Source organism: Myotis davidii, unplaced genomic scaffold (genome assembly GCF_000327345.1).
Source record: "Myotis davidii unplaced genomic scaffold, ASM32734v1 scaffold107, whole genome shotgun sequence".
Lineage (NCBI taxonomy): Eukaryota > Metazoa > Chordata > Mammalia > Chiroptera > Vespertilionidae > Myotis > Myotis davidii.
Window position 1 is genome coordinate 479087 of NW_006383012.1, and position 17242 is coordinate 496328.

A 17242-nucleotide genomic window follows, 5' to 3' on the forward strand; every position below is an offset into this window, starting at 1 on the left:
TCCACCAGACCCTTTTACAATTTTTAATTGACTTCTGTTTTTCAAAGGTAGCTTGGGGTCATAGAAACAATGGAAATTGGTGACTATGAGACTTGGGCTTAAGTTCTGTTCTGGTGTGGTTACTTATTAGCTGCATAGTTCAAAGGAAATCATAGTCTTCTTGAATCTTGCCACCTTCATTCCTAATGGAGATGCCAATGTCAACTATCTTGTAGTGTGGCTGTAAGAATTAACTGAAATAAATAAAACATATGCTAAATGTTTTGAAATTTGTTCAAAGGCCAGTTGTTATTAATATTGATAAAATTCCTGCTTTCTCTTTTGCTCTCTTTCACAAATATTATATCAGTCTTCGGCACATAGAAGGTCCTTTAAAAGACTGGTTGAACTGGATTTGAGTACTCTTGCTATATCTCTGCATCAGATACTGTTGGTGTCCAATACCCATTCCTCTCTGTTTCTTTGCTGGAAAAGCCAAAATGGATTTGTTGGCTCCACCTTTCTCCATGTGATTCAGAAGTTCCTATAATTCTGTTGGGTATATTCCCATTCAAGGTCTACCTACTTTCTCACCACTGGTTGGTTTAGGAAGGGACATTTAAATGCAGATCTAGTAAACAAAAAGTGAGGGAGTTCCTTTAAGGAGCTGCTATTAAAATCTTGTTTCTAAAGGGTATATAAGGTGTTACAGAAATGCTTAATATAGTTTACATTATAAACAGAGGTTACTAATTACTAATGTTTTATCACTGTTCATTTTTTAGTTTTAAAAAATAGACCATGGTTGTATAAGATGTTAACATTAGGAGAAGCTGGGTAAAGCTGTACTGTCTTGGGAACTTTTCTGTTTATTTAAATTTATTCCAAAATAAAAGTTTCATAAAAGTAGGTTACCAAAATATGTGCATATGGACCCGATTTTATGCCAGGTGTATATATAGATATCTATAGATGTATGTTTGCACAGGAAAAATGAATAAAAGATGTATGTGAAATGTCAACAATAGTATAGAGGCAGCGACGTGAGAGAGGCAGACAACCTGCATACAAGTCTCTGGTCAGTACCCCTCACCTGGGTCGGGTAGGAGGTCGTGGGGGCTTGCTGCAATGAGCCCATCCTTAGGCTGACTGAACAAAATGTACAACTGGGTGATGCAACAAAAGCCCCAGGAAGCGGTCTGGAGAGCATTTGTTGCTCAGAGTGAAATCTCAAGCCCAAGGGCAAGGCTCAGTGTCGCACTGCCTGCCTTGGTCAAGTGCTCTGGTTCCTTCCCTTTCCCCTCCTAAGGGCAACAGAAAGAAGCTGGCTGCGTTTCCTAACCAGGGACCAATCGCTCTCACTCCCCTCCCCTCGGGCTGGCGGTGATAGCATTAAGTATGATGAACTCTTTTCATATTCAATTCCAGGGAGTGCATGATGTGATTCCATAGGAAGTATCGTGTAATTTGGCATTAATTAACGTCAATTAATGTATGCAACTGCTCGACTTTAGAATTAATTTCATTACTTTCCCCACACAGATGTTTTCCTTGCCGTAGGTAATTAGGACACAGCGCGGCTCTTTTCAAGCATTCTTGCTCTGCAACAGCTGCTGTTTGGAATAATGGAATTCCCCATCCTCCCAAATGCGTGAGGATCTAAAGGAAGCTGCCTTTGACAGGCCAGGCTTGGAGCGGAGGAGCAAAGGTTTAGCTGCAACCTCAGAGCCTGCTTGCTTGGTAAACCCAAGCAAACACTTGGCCTCTTTAAACTCTGATCTGTGAAGTGGGGATAAAGAAGAGCCATCATGCCAGGGGCTGTGACACTTGTAATAAGTATGTTCGGTCCAGTGCGTGGCTGGACTGTGCTTAAACAGGTGCCTGTAGTTATTGAAGTCCTCCCTCTTCCATTACTAGGACTGCTCACTGTGTCTCAAGGGAACCAACTGCAAAGTATAGAACAGACATTTCTACCGGAGTCAATATTTGGTTTAGGTTAAAGTTTTCTTAAGTAACTTTTCAAAAAGCCATGAAAAATATCCTCCTTGAATAATGAATAGGTAGCAACTATGCTGGGCAGGCAGTGTAAGGTGGGGGCCAGGGCAGAACTGGACGTGACCTTGGTGACCAGCGCATGGGCCAGGCTGCCTGCGCCGTGTTGCCCTGCGTGCCCTCCCTCCTGCTGTAGTGATGTTCTAGATCCCACCTCTATCTCCAACAAACTGTGTGACTCTGCAGTCACTGACTAAGCGATATAATGAAGGTTATTAGAGTTTTAGAACTAAAAAAGGATGTCAAAACCAGACTATCACTTTACGCCCTGACAGGTCTTTATTGTGCTTTATCCCTTAAAACCTGTTTCCTTCCATTCCTGCCCAGAAAAAACTCCCTGATGCTGGCAAGTCTGTGACTTCAGGCCTTCTGCTATGTCTAAACAGCGTGTCCATTCCAGGCTGAGACTCTATGCTCATTCACAGAGTTCCCCCAGTTTGATCTGTCTTTTCTGGTCCTGTTGCCCTGTCCATATCCTTCCTGGGTCTTCTACTGCAGAGTTTCTCCTGAAGCTCAGGCAGACCTCTCCCTTCCCAGCCTGCCTCCACTGATGGCATCTGCAGTAGCATTAACCTCCGGATTAACAAAGGACCTCTACTCTGGGTCAGGAACTATTCTAAATAGAGCACTTGCTTTTTCTTTTGTAACTTCACCAAAAATTGCACTTCAGACGTAGGGATGAGATTTGTAGAAGCCCATATGCTAGTAAATGACAGAGCAGAAACTATATCTCACAGATCTCCACGACTCTATCCATTGATTCTCTCAGTCAACAAATCTTTAGTTAGCACCAATTCTTTCCATATGCTTTAATACTGTAAAAGGTTAATTTCAAACAAAACCATCAACTGTGTAGGCAAGCATGAGTACTATGAAGCTCCCTCCACAACCCATTAATTTTTAACTTTAAGGAGAACATACCTCTGCAGATAAATCTTTTTGTTCGTTCTATGGTTCTATTGTTTGTTTTAGAACATTCTTATTAAAACGTTCCCACCCAACACACGCAGGTGTGCATGCATGTGGGCACACAGGTGTCGACATGCTTGTGCTCATTCCCGTCAAGGCCCTAGAGCCCTCTCTGGCATGTGCCTGTTAGAAACTGAGATCTTCAAAAGCGAAGCTCTAGCCTTAGCCCCTGAAAGACTATGCAGCGGAGAAGACATTTCTGTGAAAATTACTCACTTAGACCAAATGGTCTCCTTTGGTGTGAGGAGTTCGTGGCAGTGGTTTCTTCTAGGAAGTCTCTTGATTTTGGGCTAGTGTGACTTCCTAAACCTTGCCTTTGATTGTTAGTCTTTGGACATTCAGGAGGCCATGACTACTACAGAGAAAGTTCTGGAATTATATTATTTCACCAAGCACAGGGCTAGAAATTGGAGACAGGAGAGGGAAAACGGGGCAGGCTAATTCCCATGCAGGTGCCCTCAACACTGAATATCATACTTGGACTGTGTTAGTAGTTTGGTAAAGATCAATAAGGTGCAAGCCCTGCCTTCCACACCACTGTCACTTAAATAGACAAAGACATATGACACATTTTGCTGCCCTCTCTCTATTCTAGCCACCTGGCTTGCCTGCTATCCCTCACCATGCCAAGTGTGCCCATACTTCATATCCTTCACATGTCCTATTCCATCTGTCTCTTCCATCAGGCAGACACATAGCCCTCTCTTTTACTTCCATAAGGAACTGGCTAAAATATCAAATGTCACCTTACCAAAGATTCCTCTCCTTTGTTTTTCTTTCTAGAACTTATCACCACCCGGCATTATCCATTTGTTTATGACCTGTCCCCCTAAGTAAAGCGTAAACTTGATGAGAGCAGGGCCTTTACAATGGCCCCTACTATCCATCATTCATGCCTAGAAGAGTTCCTACCGGAGCATACATGTCCAACAATATTTATTGAATGAATGAATAATAGGTCTGGAATGAGCCAGACCTGGCTTCAAATTCTAGCCCGGAAGCAACAGCAAAACCATTTAATCATTGCAGGCCATGCTTTCCTCAAAGTTAAAATGAGGAAAATAACAACACGGCCTACTTCCAAGAGTTGGTGTAAGCAGTGCAGATGAGAAGTCTCTCTTGCAATGCCCCAGGCAAATGATAGGAATAGAAGGCATGGGAACTAGCTTCAGTGTTGCCTGAGAACATGCAGGAAAGGAGGAGATGTCTGAGAAAGTGCCCCAATCTTTATGATGCTCTTTCTTTTTCTTTAAAGCAAGAATCGGAAGCATTAGGAATTTCCCAAACACTTGGACGTTGCCCCACACACGTTATGTGCACTGGTGCTGCTGTGCACTGGGGATCCTGAGAACCCAACAGAAATCCAGACCTCTGTCCTGGAGTTGAGGCCGGGGAATGACAGCTGTCTCTTGTGCACGTCCGTCCTTTCATCCTCAGATGGACTGAAAGGGCACAGGTCTCTGCACAGGTGGGTGGACAGGCAGGATGCAGGGGAAACAACACAAACTGGGTACAAAGAACCGGATGTGAGAGCTGCTCAGCTGAGCCTGTGGTCGCACGTCCCCACTCAGGTTTTCCATTGCTGTGTGTGGAAGCTCATGTTACCTTATTTCACGCTTTGCTGGTTAGTGTTCAAGTTTGTCTCTCGGCTACTAAATCAGAGAGGCCAAGTTGAAATCAGGAGTAATTGAGACCTAGAGACTTTTGCAGAATGAACAACAGGATCAAAATGGCATTGCTAGAGAGAAAAGCAAAGCACCCGGTGCCCCTGTACTAGCTAGTCCTGGTGCTTGACATGAGGATAGGAGGACAGAGGTGCCTGTTTGGTGTGTGGGCAAGTGGTGGGGAGCTATCAGTCTGAGGCAGAGCAGAAATGCAAACTTCTAACCTCTTCCCTTGAAGCTATGAATAAATTAACTGATTGAAAAAGAAGGTAAACGAAGGCTCTGAAATGAGGGGTCCAACAGGGTCATTTTGCGAGATAGTGATGGGACTTTGGCAGGGAGGGGTGGTAATGTTGATATTTTTCAATTTTTATATAAATGCCAAAGTGTCCATCTTACCTAGACCATGAAAGAGAGTTTATGTCTTTTGAAGTTTCACTGGAAAGGAGATATAAATAGCAAAATAAAATAAAATAAAATAAAATAAAAATTCTTAACCTCACTCATAATTCAATGAATGCAATTTAAAATAAAGATAATGCCATGCATTCTACTCAGTAGATAGATTCTGTTTAAAAAATTGTTCATAGTGTCCTGGGTGACTGAGGGCTTGCAAACACAGACATTCTCATTTTGAGAGAGCGTACATGATGCAACTATTTTCAGAGGGCGATGTGACAACATCTATAGCATATATATATATATATATATATATCCTCAAGTCCAGGATGCTGGGAACTTATCTCAGCAGTGTTTGCTCTTATGTAAGTTTGCATGTTCACGGGTGTATGTGTGTCAGCACTGTATGAAATAGCCAAACATGTATGTATCTATTAATGGGATAGCAACTTACTAAATTATAGTAAGCTGTATAAGAAGGAATCTATGTAGTGATTCCTCATGAAGGGGCTAAAGTTGTGCTAATATGAAAAGAGTTTTAACTTGTAATTGAGACTGTAATTCAGCTTGTCTCCCAAGACAGAGGTGATACAAGAAAGAATAACATCCTTGACATGACTGTAAACTACAACACATCCAGGTCTCACAGCACAATGGGCATGACACATCTATGCCAGCCATAGACCCCTGTAAGCCAATGCTTCCCAGAGCTCACCTCCCTCACATACAGATTCTTCCAATGAAACAGATAGTAATTAAAAGGTCATCTAGGGAGATGTGAAATGAGACTAACACGAACCTTTGAGTAACAAACCCAGATAAGCATTTGCAACCCATCCCGTGGGGATGAGCCAAATAAGCAAGTGAACAATTTTTTCCTGCGTCACATGTCTCAGTGCCTTGGCTACAAAATCCCTAAACCCATTACAATCAGAGAAAACAAACAAACACAACAACAATGTTCAAATTAAAAAAGTATTATATTATTTTTGCACATTCCCTACAAGACCCATAACCTAGAACAGTGATGGCGAACCTATGGCACGCGTGTCAGTGGTGACACATGAACTCATTTTTTGGATGATTTTTCTTGGTTAAATGGCATTTAAATATATAAAATAAATATCAAAAATATGTCTTTGTTTTACTATGGTTGCAAATATCAAAAAATTCTATATGTGACATGGCACCAGAGTTAAGTTAGGGTTTTTCAAAACGCTGACACGCCGAGCTCAAAAGGTTCGCCATCACTGACCTAGAATATAAACAATGAGTACCATATACTTAAATTATGTACTAAATAATAATGAAGAAATAGAGAATCAAGAGGGGTTTCAATCAGGGAATGGGAAAGAGAAAACATATAGATATTGGAATTCTTGGAGCAAATGACTCTCAGCTACATTTGCTAACACCTTGCTACTGACTGAGCTGTCTGAGCTCTTTTCTTCCTCCTCCTCCTCCGCCTCCTCCTCCTCCTCCTCTTTTTGCATAATTGATCTGTGTAGGGCCTTCTAGTACAATGCTGAATAGGAGTAGTGTGAGCAGACTTTTTTGTGCACAGTCTTTGGGTGAAAGCCTCCTCCTCCTCCTCCTCCTCTTCCTCCTCCTCTCTGTTTCTTCTACTTGGTGCCAGGATTACCGTGTTGGAGAAAGAGATACCAAGAAAAAGGAGAGATAAGGGAGGGACGGGGGGAGGGAAGAGGAGGGAGGACACGATACCGAGAAAATCTCATTTTTTACATTTGGTCAGGTCAGGCTTAGATCCTTTTCTTCAATCGGTAGGTAATTTTTTTTTCTGCTTTGTTTTGACAGGAATAACTTTTCAAATTAAATCCCTTTATTGAATTTTCACTCTTGAATAGTTTCTGAAGATGCTGCCTTTGCAAAAAAAGTAAAATAAAATAAATAAAATTAGAACTGATATATTTCATGCCTCGCGCAAGCTGAGCCTGAGATGACAGTTTGACATTATCAACCTCCATGCCTGCAGGGAACACAGGAATAACGATGGGTGGGGAAAAAGCACAGATCAGGGAAAGTGATGGCCTTGTCGTTTTCAGGATATGGGGTTATGGGCATTCAATGCCACAAACAGAAAGCAGCCACATCCCCAAAATTTCAGAAAGGAAAGCAATCTAGGATTCCATCCAGAGCTTTCTAAACAAGGGTGTAGTCATGGGAGGCAGACCCTGAAGCTCTTTCATTAGTTTTTATTATGGGATTTTCTGACCCTAAGCATGTTCCAATACCAGCATCATCAGCTTCACCAGGGAGCTTGTTAGGAATGCAGATTGTTGGGCTCCTCCTACATCAGAATTTACATTCTAATAAGGTCTGTAGGTGGGATCTGTAAGTGAGGTTAGGTAGCCAGCTGGTTACCCTGACACTTGGTCAACTATGCATTCATTCATTGAATAAATATTTATTAAGCTCTATCTACATGTAGACACTGTGGCATGTGCTGGAGACAGAGTATTGAACAAAGGGATACATGCCCCCTGCACCCATAGCACTTACTGGTGGAGAGAAAACACTGTGATCCAATCATCACGGAAATGGAATGTGCAATTAAAAACTGAGATGAGCCCTAACCGGTTTGGCTCAGTGGATAGAGCATCGGCTTGCGGACTAAAGGGTCCCAGTTTCGATTCCGGTCAAGGGCATGTACCTTGGTTGCGGGCACATACCCAGTAGGGAGTGTGCAGAAGGCAGCTGATCGATGTTTCTATCTCATCAATGTTTCTAACTCTCTATTCCTCTCCTTCCTCTCTGTAAAAAAAATCAATAAAATATATTTTTAAAAAAACTGAGATGAGCACAATAAAGAAAAATATTAGAGTTGGATGAAAGCAAACAAATCGAAAAACTGGTTTGGATTGGGAGTTCAAGAAAGACTTCCCCTGGGAAATGGTACTTCCCAGGATTTTGTTAGAGTTCTCTGGGTTTCCTGGATGCTATCTTTAGGGGAGCTGGTTGAAAAGTCCAGGGGAAGGTGACTATTCTTTACAACTTTTATGTGAGTCTAAATTTATTTCAAAGTGAAAAGTTAAAAAAAAATAGAAACGGATGCTTAATTTGAGATCTGAAACACTTATAGTGATTAATTACACTGAATTCATCAGGGAAGGGGGGAGGGCATTCCAGGCAGAGGAAACAGCGACTTCTGGGCCTTAAACTAAGACCTAGAAACCCGGGTGGTCCAAGACTTGAAAGCAAATTCAAGGGTCTGTAGGCAAGGAGTGGGGACAGGGTTAGAGTGAGATGCGGCTGAGGAAATGGCCAGGGACCAGCTTATGCTGCAGCTAAAGGTCAAGGTGAGAACTTGGCTATTTATCGCCAGAGCAGTGGGAAGTCAATCAAAGCTTAAAACAGATGACAGGATTGCTTTTACCTTAGGAAAAGGCTGCTCTGGCTATTGGGTAGTAAGAAATGAACCTTGGGATCCAAGATAAAATAATCAGCTGCAGAGCAAAGGAAGTGTCTCCACTCATTCTGTGCCAGGCACAGGGTGGGGCAGATGCCATGATTTACTGCTACCCTGCCTAAATTTAAAAGGAGGAAGGTGCTGGTCCCTGACCTATCCTCCCATTGATTCTACCAAAGAATATATTCATCCTCTGAAAGGGAAGCAAAACCTCTAGAGATGCAGAATCTCATGGTGTGTGCAGAGGTGCAGAGAACATGCGATTTCTGAAGAGTCTGGGCTGCAGGGATGACCGGTGACTTTTGAGTTGTCAGCTGGTAAAGTGCAGGCATCGCTGCTGTCTTTGTGTTCAAAGAGCTGAGGACAAGTAGCCAGGTGCAGGCGCCAGTGACAGTGATGCGTTTGAATTGTGAGGGATACTTTTGAGATAGGAAATGTCTCCATAACTAAATTACCATTCTCTTGCTTAGTGTCGGACAACCTCTAACAGCCTCCTTGCTTGGTGGTAACTGTGGACAGTCCATTCTCTTTCTCTCCTCTACATCTGGGACCTCTTTCTTCCTCTGTCTTTCTTTCCTCATCCCTTTCTTCTATACATGTTCCCTTTCCCTTCATCCTTTTCACCTTTAGTGCCCAATCTTAGATCTAGTGGTAGCCCGTCAACCCTCAGACCTTCAGGAGAACCTCAGGACCAGAGAAGAAGGAGGAAAGGTCTATTGCTGTTGTTTAAATATGTTTGTTAAACTTTCTATGACTTGATTTCCTCATCTGCAAAACAGGAACAACAATCCACAAATTGTGAGGATTCCTTGTGCTAAAGGAGATAAAGTGTTTAACATAATTCTTGGTCCAGCGTAAGTGCTCTGTAAATGTTAGCTACTATAGGACACATTTTTGTTAACTTATTTAATTTACAGTGAAGAAGCTGAGGCGTAAAGGGTCTAAGTAGATTTTTCAAGGTCACACAATTAGTGAGCAGACTTGCTTTTTTCAGACAAGGGTTTAAATTCTAGATTTGCACCTTACTTTCCTCTCGGTCATGTACCTAAAGCCATGATCTTCACATCATGTGGAGTCCTTCACTGCGGATGGCCTAGCTAGGGCTGCTCTGACCACCTCAGGTGCAGACTTTGCCCTCCTGCTGCTTATCATAGGTACACATAGGATGATTCTTCTCTCCCCTGTGTCCTCTAAATGCTTTGTGTGTCTCCGAACAAGACAGGGAGGCATTGCTCGAACTACATCCAATAAAATAAGGAAACAGGAAAAACCAATCAAAACAAAGCAGCAGCAATCACAACAATAAAACATGGTAGAAATAAGGAATTTTGACTTTTCACATTACTAGGAAAGCAAAAGAGCCTGATTGAATGAGAGTTGTCAAAAATGATTAAGACAATCCTGAATTACTAAAAGCTGGGAAAGTCCTCATGTTCAAATGAGTTGCATTATTGCCAACGATTTTCCTGAACAAAGACGTGGTTCGTGGTGGATTGATCAAACTAGTATCACAGTGAACACCTTGGAAAACGTGATTTACTTACGACCATCCACAGTTCTGGCCTCGAGATGCACAAGATCTGGTTCCTTGTTTGAGCCCATCACAGACCTAAAAAGTGAAGGAACATGAAAAAGGAACATCAACCTTAGCAACTTCACACGTGCCTTAGAGAAGCTCGGCTGAGCCTGCGGACTGCTGATGTCCACAGGATTCCAAAACCACCATGCTTGGGGCACATCTACCCTGTTTACTTATAAAGTCCGACAGCAAAATTTCCACTTCACATAAAAACAATAATGAAACCTTTCTTCAGTGGAGTCCAGGCTTGACTCGGGCAGAGATACTGTGTGTTATTAGCTCAGGCTTTTCAATAAGTCCTACGCATGGCACGTGATCTCCGGCAACCATCTCCCTGACAGTGTATTAAACTTTCAAGACTTATCAGGCAATGCCAGGCAGGTGGTTTTCGCTGCCTGACTTGAACAGTGATTGCATAGCAAAGTAATCTAATTAATTCTCTCACTTGAAATTTGCAGAACTACCTACTGCTACCCTATGAACTATGAAAACAAAACACATGACCCAACCGATGTGAATGCAGTATAGCAAAAGAATAACCATTCTCTTTACTGTTGGACCAATGTTAGGGACAAATACAGATGTATCTCACTATGGTATGTGCCCGAAACTGTATGTGTAAATAAAATAAAGGCCTATTTAAAATGCCGCAGAGACACATATTATGTAGTGTAATCTTGCAGCGAGCCATATTAAATAGAAAACAATTATTTTGTTACTTAAGTAATACGGTTGATCATACTCTCTCTCTCAGACTTCTATACAGGAAGATGAAGTAAATGTGGGACCATCTATAATTTGCTCTCATCAGAATCTGCAGAACTTCCATTTAATTTGTTTCATTTCTACATGGAAATAGTCACATGCCTCAAAACTGCACCTCTGTCTGCCCTGAGCTAGTGCAGCTCGGCCGTCACATCCATGCGAGAACATACCAATGTTACCCCTGGACACAGACAATAGGTGGTGGAGGCCTGGGGGGAGAGGGGACAGGATGTAAGGATTTGATGGCAGAAAAAAGGGAATATATATATAATACTTTCAACAATAAAGATTTTAAAAAATACTCCTCAGAGTCAGGACACAGTGGGGCCCTTCCTGATGGGTCCCATCTCACTTCTGCTGCCCCATCTCCGGGCACTGCCCCATCTCCAGGCACACTGAAAGACTGCCAATCCCCCAAAAGTGCCCGCTAGCTTCTCAGCCCTCTGTAAGCCTCGGGAAGTCTTCAACTTGAAATGCTCTTCTCCAGTTTCACCTAATTTTCTTTGACTCTAATTTGAAGACACAACTGCAAGTCACTTCCACCATTGAATATTTCCCAGTTACACCAGGAAAACCATTCGCCCCCTACCAACAAATATTTTGATATAAATCCTGTAAGAGTTCGTTTTCATCATTTTTGTGTCCTCCCCCAGATCAAAGCAGCCCCTTCTCCAACTTGCATACACCACCCCACCCCCAGCTCCAACTGAGAGCTAGTGGAGATTTTTTTTCTATATGTAGGCTTGAGCTATACTAGTTAAATGTTGAAGGAAAGAAGGAAGAAGTAAATGAATGAAGGGATAAAGGAAGAAAGAGAGAAGAAAGGGAGGGAGGGAGATTGTATAATGGTTTGTGAGCTCTTCAAAATAAGTAAATTAATCATTATCCTAAGGGCATTTCCATAACTCTTCTTACTTGAACCCATTTTTCCCAGCTCAAAGACTCTGAAACCTAGGTGGCTTAGTCTCTCTTCATCTTAAAATAAAATAAGTCTCCTGAAGGCCTATTATCACTGTCAGTAAGTTTTCTGATTGATGGATGGCTTGAAATTTAGTCTATGCTCAAAACATCAAGTCTTGTTTCTTCTTCCAGAAAGCAGAAATGCCCTAACAAGGGTTTATCATTGACCCCAAAGAGACAAGGGCACATGCTTGTGTGAATTTCATCACTGGAATCTGAATACAGGCAGACAGTGACACCTTCACCCCCATTTCAGTTAAGTTTTGCTGGGACTGGTTGTCCAGGGACAGTGGCCCTCCACTTCCATACTGAAGCATTGACTGGATCCAGAGCTGACCTCTTCTCACAAGGCCATGGTCACCAGCATTGAAAAGCAAACAAGCTCCCTGACAGGCCTCAAACTAGAAAACCCAACAGTTAACTGGTTTCGCAAATGACAACTGGGTAGTTACCGACTGTTCACCTCCCATGTTGCGTGCTCAGAGTTCCTTCCTTGGAATGAGTAGCACCAGTTATTCCTAGAAGACTGGCATCCCCGAAAAACGAGGCTGAAACTAGCATGTGATCCTATCTGCTGGGCTTATGCTTAGTGTCCATGGGGGGCAGAATGATGACTCTGCACCCAGTTGTATCGTTTCAAGTGCTCATGGCCCCAAATCAATAAAAGCAGTAGCTTCTGAAGATCTTTTGATGTATGTGAGGGCAGCAGCTGTTGTTTCAAGGGGCTGTCCCTCTTAATTAAGGAAATGAGGCGGGGACAGCAGAGAGGCCATTGTTTCCCCAGAGTCTGCTGGGCCTAACCGGCTCTCGTACCCTGCTTGAATACTTGTCCATCCGTAATAAAACAACTGCGACAACAAAATAAAACTTTCAAGCCAAAACCACCGAGTTTCCAACTATTTTTATTTGCTAATGTGCTCTCACCCATGTTCTTGCAGTCTAGGAGTACCTCCAGGTTATAAAGAATTATTGCTGCTTTTATGTGTAGCACTAGTGAATTCTCAAAAGCGGACGCCAAGCCATGCTAAATGTCTGCGGAGGTGCTGGTTTTAATGGTCCTGGCATTGACCGGGCACCTTACAGAAGCTCATGGGTACACTGAAAAACGTATCATTCTCTAGCCCATTTATAAATGTTGGTTGGAACTGCAGTTTTGTGGTTTTCTGTACATTTTAAGACCACATATTGTACTTGATGATGATAGATAGATAGATAGATAGATAGATAGATAGATAGATAGTTGCTAGGGGCTGGGGAAAGGGGACATGGGGAGAGGATGGTAAGTAAAAGGGCACAAGCTTTCCATTTTAAAATGAATAAGGTCTCAGGATCTAATGTATAATAACATGGTGACGACAGTTGCTAATGCTGTGTTTGTAGTTGTAGTTTGCTAAGAGAGTAGAAATTATGGATTCACACTCATGCACAAAAAAGTTAAACATGTGAGGTGATGGATGTAATAACTCAAAGTACCCTTTCACAGTGTACACATTATACACTTTAAATAAAATTCTATTTGCCAATTTTACCCAAATAATGCTAAAAATGATGATAAACCAAAGAAAAACAGCATAAACATAAAATTTAATCCAAAATGTTCTCTTCATCTTATTTTCAGAGTGAGATGTCAAGAATGGCTTTAAGCCCTAGCCAGTTTAGTTTAATGGCTAGAGCATCAGCCTGTGGAATGAAGGATCCCGGCTTCAATTCCGGTCAAGGGCATGTACCTTGGTTGCAGGTGCATGCAGGAGGCCACCAATTGATGTGTCTCTCTCACATCGATGTTTCTCTCTCTGTGTCACCTCCCCACCCTTCCAACTCTCTCTAAAAATCAATGGAAAAATATCCTTGGGTGAGGATACAAAAAAAAGAATGGCTTAAAGTATGTCTAGCTAGTAATAAGTACAGAGTGTGGGGTACCTTTGCTTGATGCTTCTAGCCTGCCCTGTGCACATGTCCCAGTCATGCTTCATCATGGTTGGCTGGACCTCTTTACATAAATGCTTCTCTGATTTCTCTGGGCTCCAGAAAGGCAGCTGCTCATTTTTAATAAGTAAACTGTGCTTACCAGAGCATAGAGAAAAAAACGTTTCCTCGATAAATACATAGGTAACACTTTTACACGGGTCCGTATTTCCTATATATCTGATCCATCTGGTTGGCCCTTTATGGAAAGGTCCTTCTCTTCTTTCCCTTTGGTCAGAAAGAATCTCTCCATAAATACAAGAGGAAAAATGTGGTCCTTTCATGATATGAAAAGGCAACGGGGCGGCTGTATCTTTATATCTTCATATTGCCTTTAGGTCTATTTGAGAGAATTCCATTCTTGAACTGAATTTCACAGAAGGGAAGTCTGCAGGTCTTTGCGTGTACTTGCATCTGTGTCTAGAAAGCCTTCTGACCTCCTTCTACCTTGTTAATACTTACAGTCATGGCTCAGCTGCAGACACGGGAAGTTGGAAACAGGCTTCCTAGCAGGGGTGCCACTTAAGCTAAGCTGGTTCACTTTTGACACTTCTAGAACCATAGGTGTACATTTGCACGGCATAAATGAGGCCAGGTTTCAACTGGTGACTCATTTGTCTATCCCTCTTATTCACAGACAAGCTCAAACCTTTCTGAATTTCCATGTAGGCACCAAGCATGCCATGTATAGATATCCAATACATGTTTACTGAATGTTTTTGGATACAGAAGAAGGGCACAACCAGCCATATGAGCATTTATTACTTTATCTGTGTGTGTGATATTTGGCAAGTCACTTAACATCTCTGTACTTTGATATTTTTTCATGTATAAAATGAGGCTAAAATACGTTTTCCTAGAATATATATCTTAAAGCACTTAGCAGATTCCTGGCACATAGCAAGGGCTCAGAAATGCATCCGATTTCTTTCTTCTCTTCTTTCCCTTTCTTCTTCAGGAGACAGATGGAGAATATTAATACTCATCTCAAAATTAAAATTAATGTTGGTAATAAAAGCTTCTTGAGAGATCATGGGTACCCTATTAGCAGAAATGATTAATCATCATAAATCAATAGACAAAAAAAAGAGTCAACAGCTCAGAGATGAGGTACACGAATGAATAAAAACACTTCTGCACTCAGTGAAACATCTCAATGTCCTATTATGTAATAAGAACAAGAGCTACAGATGCTCTGCCCACAGAAGCCTCCGAACTATGGAAGAGACAATAACCCAATGAGATGGGGTTCTAATATACAAGGTACTCTTGAAGACACAGGATTGCCGTCCTTTCACTTGCAGAGAGAGACCTGGGGGAGAAGGAAGGAACAGGAAGTCTTTAGAGTAAATGGATTGAATCTTAAAGGAGATGCAATATAGAGGGGGTAGAAGAGTATAGAAGGTAAAAAGGTCCTAGGTCAGAGAGAGGATGACCCAGATAGGCATCCGCTAGTAAGTCAATAGCGTGAATCCAATGTTTTCAGAGGAGAAGAGTAGAAGATACAATAAAAGGCTAGGCAGGGGCCCTCTGTGCACCACGTTTAAGGTTTTGTATTTGATGCAAAAGGCCATTGAAGAAAGTTAAGTGCTCGAGTTTATAAACAACTGAAAAGAACCGGTTCCCCATCTATCTATGTGTAGTCCTACCTGTCAAAGCAAAGTGTAAGGGGAAGGCCCTCGGGCCACCCCAGATCCAGCTCTGTTGATGAAAACAAGACAAAGACAGCCTCCTGTATCTACACTCACAGTATCTTCCGCTGGCATCACATGTAGGAGCCATTTATGAATAAAACCTGAGAATTCCTAACGTCAAGAATGCAAACACAACATCCCCTCCCTGGTCCAGTCCACTGTGGTGTCAGCAACACAATGTTAGCTTTCTGAAATACAGCCGCCAAATGCAGCCTTTGTCAACATGTTCTACAGAGAGAGTCAGAAATGCCACTGGCTTATCATTGTCCTGGCATTTTGTCCGAGTTTATACCAGTTTACTGTAGTGCTCAATAAATGCTGCAGAGCCAAAAATGCCCTATGAGATAGTGGCAGAGCAAGAATTATAAGTAAACATGGTGATGGGACAGCACCTGTTTATTGGGGTTGAGATCTGCAGTAAATGCCATAGAAGGAGTGAGGAGGAATCTGCAGAGGGACAAAGCAGGGGAGGTGGAGACCCCTGTCTTCCTCTGTCTTGTTTTAGATGGAGCAGTCCTGGTCCCAGGGGTCTCTCCATAAACAAAGCCCATTGAGGCAAGGGGTGCTATCTGCTACAGAGGGGAGAAACAAAGTGCCCACAGGTATTAGCGCCTGGACACCCGGACTTCCTCTTCTGTAGTGAAGCATTTCCCCTTCCCTTGCCACTTCAGTTAGGTCTCAAGACAGATATCATCAGGAGAGTCCAGGTGAACGCGGCTACTTTTATTCTTGAGCAAAGCAGCTTAGCCTGAGGTCTCATCTCTGCCCATCTAAGGGAACTGGGTTAGAAAAAAATACAACACAATCTGAAGGTGTCATTTTAACCTTGACCTTAAGCCCAAGAAGCATGCTTTCTTTCATCTGGTCTCCAAACTGTCACACTGGTTACCCAGAAAGAAAGGTAGTTATTATAGACAGACAAGTAAAAAGATGCTTTTTTTTATTGCATATGGGGGTTACTGACAATCAGCATGGCCAACAACTTTGAACTCATCGAATTCTGTATTTTGTCATCCTTACTCCTAGAACCAGAAGCCTCGCTGTTAATTATATGAGGTCTACAACAAAGTACATCAGGGAGAGACGAAAGAGAGAGAGAGAGAGAGAGAGAGAGAAAGGAAGGAAGCAAGGAAGGAAGGAAGGAAGGAAGGAAGGAAGGAAGGAAGGAGCATCCTCCCTGGGTCTTGCTGCTGGGCCCCTGTCCAGCCAGGAGACTGAGGTGTCCGCCCAGTGCCTGGTCAAGGAAGGAAGGAAGAGGAGGGAGGAGGGAGGAGGGAAGAGGGAGGAGGGGCGAGGGAGGAGGGAGGAGAGAGGGAGAGAGAAGAGGAGAGAGGGAGAGAGAAGAGGAGAGAGTGAAACCAGGAATGGGGTGTCTGACCCAGAATGAAGGAATATATAATGCTTAGGAAGACTGTGGGAGATAAGGATATTTGCTGCACAAAGTGTTTGATAGAAATAAAGTTGAGAGTTTGAAGAGCCATGCTTAGAAACAGGAAACATGCCTCCGCAGACATCAAATGACCAGGTCTAAATTGGTCAAGACAAACCATTCTGTGTCCATGCTCCCTTCCCCTTCCCCACTCTCCCTTGTCTGCATTTCCTGCTTTTTTCTTATTTCTCAACTTTTTGGCTCCTCCCCTTCTTTGTCTGTTTTGGGGGTTATTTTTCCTGAGGGGATCTAGAGAGACACCAGGGAGGATGATAAGATCACCCTCCTGACCCCCCGTTTGGAAATAATAGTGTGGATAAGATGCAGAGAAACATTTAAAATCATCAAAGAGTTTGGGAA

General features: G+C 42.5%; 1 protein-coding gene across 1 annotated transcript in view; it reads right to left on the bottom strand.

Annotated features, from left to right (window-relative positions):
- The window catches only part of SORCS1 (sortilin related VPS10 domain containing receptor 1), a gene marked incomplete at its 5' end in the record, with an annotated part of 483392 nt that overhangs the window by 139781 nt on the left and 326369 nt on the right, over positions 1–17242 (bottom strand). The window contains 1 exon segment of the mRNA XM_006779616.2: positions 10035–10099. Coding sequence (XP_006779679.1) covers positions 10035–10099 — 65 coding nt within the window.